The sequence below is a fragment of the Phyllostomus discolor genome, chromosome 6 (assembly GCF_004126475.2).
Source record: "Phyllostomus discolor isolate MPI-MPIP mPhyDis1 chromosome 6, mPhyDis1.pri.v3, whole genome shotgun sequence".
In the NCBI taxonomy this organism is placed as follows: domain Eukaryota; kingdom Metazoa; phylum Chordata; class Mammalia; order Chiroptera; family Phyllostomidae; genus Phyllostomus; species Phyllostomus discolor.
The window spans coordinates 64,418,923-64,426,317 of NC_040908.2; the positions used below are offsets into that span (position 1 = coordinate 64,418,923).

Below are 7,395 nucleotides of genomic sequence, written 5' to 3' on the forward strand. Positions count from 1 at the left end.
AGAGTCAGGGTTCTCCCCCAGTGCCCAGGGGACGGCAACTCCGGCCAGATGGCGTCTGAGAGGTGTCTGGGGCACTGACGGATTCTCAGTGCATCCTTCCTGAACAGACCTCAGAAGCTTCCTGTCAAGGACCAGTCAAGGTGTCCTGTCACCCCCTACCCTGCCAGACACTGGGGGACCTTCAGGGTGCCGTCCTCAGTGGATGCAGAAAGACTGCTGTGCAGGGGGGGTCCTGGGCTCCCTGGGCAGGTGGACGCCGGTATGGCCTCAGTTGCAGCGTGCTAGGCACAGATCCGGTGGGGCGGGGCAGGCAGGATGTGCTCAAGCAGGATCCAGGGACACCTGTGCATCCCGGGCTCCGCCCAGATGGGAGCATGGCACAACCCGAGAGCCCTGAGGACAGGGCTCTGGTCAGTGGGGAGGCTGGGGGTAGGTGCGGGCAGGTGGGACAAAGCCTCAGGCTGGAAGGGACAGGAGGCCTCTCCTCTGTGGGCCGCTGGGCCAGTCACTGTCGCTTGTTGGTCCCTGTGTCCTTGGGAGTGAAATGGGGGCTGACCATCCTGCACTGCAGGCCTCCCAGGGTGGTCATGAGGGTCAGGGCAGGAAAGGACTGTGCAGAGCTCTCTGCCCCGGTCCACCCCGAGGGCGGAGGGTGAGAACAACGCCAACAGGAGTATGACCCTGAGTCCTCAAGAGAGCTCCTGAGCTGGGTGGAGCTCTCACCCTTTCCAGAGGTGGAAATGGGCTCAGGGAGGCCAGGCCCCGGGCCCCAGGTCCCACACCGAGTGAGGGTCGTGGCTGGGAGTGTTCTGGAGTCAGAGCATGCTGGGGGCAGAGCAGCATCGGTACCAGCCGACTGGGGTCAGTTGTTCAGGGTCTGGGGTGAGGAGTTTTGGGGTGACTTGGGGTGAGGGCAGTATGGCCTCAGTGACCCTGTCCTGACCTTGGCAGAAGCGGCCCTCCAGGTTTGCCACTCTGCTGATGCACCTCCGGGGAGCTCTGAAGAGGCCGCAGAAGAAAGTGAGTGAGCCCATCTGGGGGGCTCCAAGGGGTCAGAGGAAAGGGGGTTCTGCCCTCCCAGCTGGAGGCCTCCAGGGCAAAGAAGGAGGCCTTTCTCCTGCAGCCCCGCCTCCTGCTCCCGCAGACCCTGAAACCCTCCTCTAGCAAGTGACCAGAAGGAGGGCCTGGCAGACATGGGTGCAGGGTGGCCCTTGGGGGTGGGCCTGGGCCTGGGCCCTCAGACCCTGTGATTTGCCCAAAGTGGGTCCTGAGATTGGATTAGGAGGAGCCTGGTGTTGGAGCATGAGAGAAGGGGGAACTGAGGGGAGGCTGGAAGGGTCCTGGGCTGCTGCCTGTGGGAACCTGGGGGTGGGCCCAGAGGCTGAAGGGGGGAGCCTGTCAGGGGAGGGTCCGTGTGGGCACCTGAGAGCAGGAGCTCACGCCCCCCTCACCCTGACTGCCCAGTGTGTCCCCTTCCTCGGAATATATGTCAGTGACCTGGGGATGCTGCACACTGCCATACAAGACTACCCTGAGGTTTGTGCCCTGGGGCCCTGGCTGGGGTCACCAGGATTGATATTTGGGGAGGAGAGTGCCCCGCCTCAGTCCCGAGCCCTGAGCTCAGAGCACAGCCACCCCTGGGAGCGGGGGCAGCATGCCCATCACAGGGATCCATCCACCTCCCCTCTCCTCTGGAGCCCAGAGCCTGTCCTGAGTCCTAGTCCTGTGTTTGTGTGTGTCCTTGGCCCCCTGGGACCTGACCTAGTTTCACCTGGAAAGAGTGGGCATGGGAGCCGTCATGGCTGGGGGACTCTTTCTGATGGACTTTGTCTGTCTGCCTTCCAGGGACACGTGAAACATTTAGCAAAGAAGAGGAAGGTGAGTAGCTGTGACACTCCCTGGGGGGCCGGGGAGGGGACAGGGAGTCAGAGACACCCTGGCCAGCACACTGCTGGGCTCCATCCCCTGCATGTGACATTTACTGGGAGAATCGGAGAATGGAAGTGGGGGACCTTTCCAGGTGGTGGCTGGGCATAGCAGGATGGCATCAAGGATAACTTCCAGCAGGAGGGGCTGGCAAGGCCCACCTGTGAGCACAGGCAGGGCCTGGGTGGAATTCGGGGGAGGAGGGCACTGTGTGTGCAAAGGCCCAGGAGCAGTCCCCTGCCCCACCCTCACCCCCTGCTCTGCCACTGTCTGCATCCTCCCCCTCCCTCGGGCCCCAGGAACTCAAAGTGTTGGAGGAGATCGTGCTCCTGCAGCAGGCTGCTCAGCTCTACAGCATAGAGCCCGAGGAGCGATTCGGGGCCTGGTTCTGGGCCCTGGAGCGGCTCAGCGAGAAGGAGAGGTGAGGCCGGGCAGGTCGTGGGCCAGGGCGGGGGTGGACTCCCCTGCTGGCCAGTCCAGAGAACCTGTGTCTGTGGCTCCCTACTCAGCCCCAGACCTTGTGCTGTAGCATCTCCTGGGGCACCGGACACGGGAAGGACACCTGAGCTGTGGCTCCTGGGAGCTCACAGGTGTCTCTCTGTCCTGCAGTTACACCCTGTCCTGCCAGCTGGAACCCCGGTCCTAGTTGGCCTGCACAGCACTCAAGGCCAAGAACATCAGGCGTGACTCAGTGTCCAGGTGGGCGGTGCAACCTCATCATCACCAGTGGGGACGCAGCTGGGACTCCAGGGTCCCTGGGCCAGCTCCTTCTGCTCTAGGTGGAGAACGCCATTGGAGGCTTCTTTTGAATGTGCCCTGAAAGTCAGGAGGGAGGGGAAAACACCCCCACCTACCTCACAATTTCTCCCCAAGGCCTATTTGTCCATGGGAGGGGTGATGTTTATTTATTTAAGCAGGATTTGGAGACCTCGATTGGCAAAAGCCCCAGGGGCACAGACTTCTGTGTTTATAAGTCAGACACCCTGGCTGGGAGAGCATACTGTCCCTTTGCACTGAATGTGGTGCTTCTAGGCCGAAACTTGTGGACAGCCGGACCAGTAGATAGCAGGGTCCTATCCAGACAGCATAAATGATAGAAAAGAAAATGGAGTCACTTAGGGCAACGAGATGCCTGCCAGTCAGCCTGACACTTCAGTGCCCGTCATGCTGGACACATCTGGCAAGGGGACACACTCTGGATGTTCAGAAGAGCCGTGTGTGCGGAGCGGCACCACCCGTAGAGAGGCTCCTGGGGAAAGTCCACAGCGGCCAGCAGGGGTGCCGAGCACAGCAGCCACAGCTCACACCCATGGCCTCCTGGGCAAATTGCACACTTGGCGTCAGGGGGGCCAAGACCCTTGTGCAAGAGACCCAGAAGGGTGGAGCACACCACTTTCCAGCATAACTGAGGCAGGCTCCAGAGCACTGCTGAGACAGCCCAGCCCCACACACCAGAGTGCTGCTCCTCGCCACGCTGATCTGCCTTGGATCGGCCTCCAGCGGCTCTGTCCCACTGCCCGGGGACTGGGGCTGCCCCGCTGCCCACCTGGCTCTGGAGATCCTTCCTGGCAAGAAGCTGACAACCCCCTTGCCCACCTGCTGTCTTCCAGACCTAAGACTTAATTTGGTGAACATGTGACTTTTGAAAGTATGCATATACAGCAAATAAAAAGTACACTGAAACGGAATGGGAATTTGGATTTCTCTCTCTGTTAGAATGACAAAGCTTTAGTTTTGCTGTTAACCGGAAATGGAAATGAGAAAGTGGACATTTCATGTGCTCTGCACTTTCAGGTCTTTGCTTGATCTTTGAAGAGCTAAGTGTTGGGAATAAGGAAATTAAGAACTAAATTTCCTCTAATAGACAAGAACCACATTGTAGCTAAAAGGAAATGATAAGGAAGAGACAGGGCAGTTAAGCAAACATCCCGTGTCTATCAGATGCTCTCCCCTGGATAGTCTAGATAAGCAATGCTTTGTAGTTTTTAATGAGAAAATAGAAAACTAGATAGCTAGAGCCAGGAGATTACTAGGTTAATGAACAAACAGCCTGCCTTCCCGCCTTATGCAAGAATGCTTGGTTTGAAATTCCCACACGTGGTCTTTGTAAGCGAAATGCTAACTGCCACGTCTGCTTCTGTATAACGCTTGCTTGCCCGCCCCTATATAAGAACGTAGTTGTAAGCACTCAGCGCGGCTCTCGTTTGCAGCTCCTTGTGGGCACTGTGTCGCTGGACACTTTGAGAGTTCGCCCCTGCGCAGGTTAAACTTGGCCAATAAAGTAACATCTTTGATACCCTGAAAGTCTCCGATATTGGTTCTCGCGTGTGCTGGATGTTACATTTGGAGGTCCCACCGAGATTTCCCTTATCGGTGGAGTTTCAGTTCGGAGACCGGATGGGCAGCTCGAGCTGAGTGAGCATGTACCGAGGATCCTCTTTTGGTTTCTGGTTTCTGGGCTCCGAAGCAAATAACCCTGAGGTAGTAGGTGGGACGCTGCCGGTAATCTACCCAGGGACCTCCAGAGGCAGGACGCCGCCCCTGGAATTTGGTTTTGGAAATTAAGTAGTGACCGGTCACGTCAGGTTCCCTTCCCTTCTGCGCCGCGCCACGCTGCGATTGAAATATTTGAGTGTGTGAATGAATGAGCTCGTGAATGACTGTGTTTGTAGCCCCATGGGGAAACCTACAGGTCATGAGAGGGCCCTAACCTGCGGATCCTGTGTCAGATCATACGGCATAACGGTTGGCAGTCTAACCCGGACTCTGGTCGGGCAACCTTAGCCACGATCAACATCACCTCGCGAGAAGGCAGGCCAGGCGGGCGAGCGACTGTGTTCTGTGTCTTGTTTTGTCTGCGCGTTGTGTCACAAGTTGACTTCTGAATTACATGCCTAATTCGTGTGTGAGGGATATTGCTTTGTCTGTCGCCTTGTTGGTTTGTATTATTTGTCTCTTCTCCTATCTCCCAGACCTCAGCAGAATGGGCCAACAGGAGTCGGTGCCGGGATCCCCACTTGATTGTCTGTTAAGGAATTTTTCCTATTTCCAGCGGCGAGCACAGGGGTATGGAGGACCCCCACCGGATCCGGAATTTTTAAAAACCTTAAGCCAGCTCGAGTGGCCCACTTTTGATGTTGGATCGTCCCCGGAGGGGACCTTTGACTTGCCCACCCTCTTTGCTGTTCGAGCCACAGTATACAGGGTTCCCCATCCAGATCAGTTCCTCTATATAGATGTCTGGGTCGACATTGCCACCTAGCGGCCCCGGTACATCAAGAAGTGTCAGGGTGGAAACCAGAGAGGGAGGCGGGCGGTGTGCCTAGCATCAGCGGGGAATAAGGCGAAAGGGAGGGGAACTGAGACCCCGGTCACCGCATCGGGGGGCCTCCAGGACAGTCGAGACTGTATCCCGTCTTACCAGGGCCGCTGGAGGACCATTAAGATCCTGTGAATGCACCCCCGCCTTATCCCGGGAAGAAGGAACCTGATTCTTCCTTGCAGGAGATAGGTGGATTTTCCAGCCCGCCACATACGCGAGGGGGAAGGCGCTATGGAACGGGCGCGGGCGGGGGGAGGATGCTGCCATCCTGCCCCCTCCGGTGGGAGGCACCGCCACGTTGCCTTTAGCGGGAGACACCGCCATCTTGCCGCTCCGGAAGCACCCCGGGCACCGGAAGCCCTGCTGCGGGCCCCCCCCCCACCCCCCCGTTAATCTGTGTTCCCTTTTCCACTAGTGATTTGTATAATTGGAAGCATCAGAATCCCCCATTTTCTGAGAAACCCCAGGGATTGATTTCCCTCCTAGAAACCATTTTTAGGACTCACCAGCCAATTTGGGATGATTGTCAGCTGATTTTGCAGACTCTCTTTACATCAGAGGAAAGAGACCATATTATAAGGGAGGCGGCAAAATCTGTATTAGGACAGGAGGGGGAGACAATAGCTGGTAGAAGGGAGATCGAGGACATCCTCCCCTCTCAACCCCCTGCTTGGGACCCTAATACTACTAGGGGAAGGGACGTGCTCCTCCAGTACCTCCGGGCTCTGTTAAGGGGATTAAAGGCAGCAGCAAGGAAGCCTACCAATTTTAGCAAAGTCAGTGAACTCATCCAAGGTAGAGAGGAATCACCGGCAGCATTTCTAGAAAGGTTAATGAAGGCATATAGGGTATATACCCTCCTTGATCCCGAAGCAGAAGAGAACAGGAGGCTAGTGAACATAGCTTTCGTAACCCAGGCAGCCTCAGATATAAGAAAAAAGTTACAGAAGATAGAGGGATTTGAAGGAGAGGATAGGAGTAAATTGTTAGAGATAGCCCAAAAAGTTTATGTAAACAGAGACGATCCAGAAATTGGAAGGGCCAAGGAAGTCGCCAAGATCCTATTTGCTGCCCAACAACCCCCTACCCAAGGAAAGGGAAAAAGCGGAACGCAGAAAGGCCAGAAGTGGTGAGTTGACAAGGATCAGTGTGCGTATTGTAAAGAAAATGGCCTGCTCTGACATTTATAATTGGAGACCAGTGGTAAATATAAAAGACAGGGAAATGTTTTCATTGAAGGTTGCTAATGTAACCCCAGCTAGAGAATATGTAATTTTTGTCAATTGCACTAAAAACTGTATTGTGCTCTCAGCAGATGTGAAGATGAATTGCACCACCACCACTGATATATCTTATGCTTATGCCCATGTTAAGCTGCCAATAGGATGGCTCCTAATATGTGGAATAACAGTTTATTCTTATGTTTCAATAAACAGCTCTGGGGGACCGTGTTCTCTGGGTGGGAAGACTGACGGTGTTTTTGCCTCAGAAGCCCCACTTAACCCGGGTTCAACGGGATGTCTCCCTTGCACCTGATTGAATCCTCTTTAGCCCTGCTGAATGTCTTTAACTATATTTGTGATGCCATCCATGGTAACTTATTTAAATATAGAAATAAGCAAGTTAGCCTGCGCTATGGTGAAAGCCTTAAATGCCACCTTTCAAACTATTAGTGCCACATGCTGAGTCTAATACTGAGTTTAAGTATAGTCCTTCCCAGTGTGGGAAAGGAACCAGGATTAAAAGATTGATGGTTAAACCTGGATGCGAAAATTATGTGTAAAAGATGTGAAAGTTTTAAATCTGGAGTAAAGGAAACCTGAATTGTTTTCTGGTTTTGTAGGAAACAAGCAAGATTTCTAACATTGGTGTTGTTTCTGATCAGGAACCTTCTGTACTTTAAGATCTAGGAAAGGTTACCTGTAACCGGTTGGGGAGGATGCCTTTGCCACTCGGGACCCAGGCAGGGTTGTTTGGGGCTGATAAGTGCTTCAGCCATGGGCAAAGCAGCATGTCTCTGCCAAAAGACCGGGCCTGAAGAAGCATGTCTCTGTGCAAGAGAATGCCCCTACCTGTGTACTGTTCTGGAAACTCTGTGTTTTGGATTTTGCCCTATATCTGCTCTAAAAAGGAAATTGAGAATTCCA

At 54.6% G+C, this 7,395-nt stretch overlaps 1 protein-coding gene across 1 annotated transcript; it reads left to right on the forward strand.

Moving 5' to 3' along the window:
* The first annotated feature begins 612 nt into the window (after positions 1 to 612).
* Positions 613 to 2,874, forward strand: LOC114498442 (ral guanine nucleotide dissociation stimulator-like). Its single transcript, XM_028514325.2, has 5 exons — positions 613 to 1,020; positions 1,465 to 1,536; positions 1,846 to 1,878; positions 2,226 to 2,347; positions 2,536 to 2,874. Exons 1-5 carry the CDS (start codon positions 982 to 984, stop codon positions 2,570 to 2,572), a joined length of 303 nt encoding a protein of 100 aa, XP_028370126.2. The 5' UTR covers positions 613 to 981; the 3' UTR covers positions 2,573 to 2,874.
* The last annotated feature ends 4,521 nt before the right edge of the window (positions 2,875 to 7,395 follow it).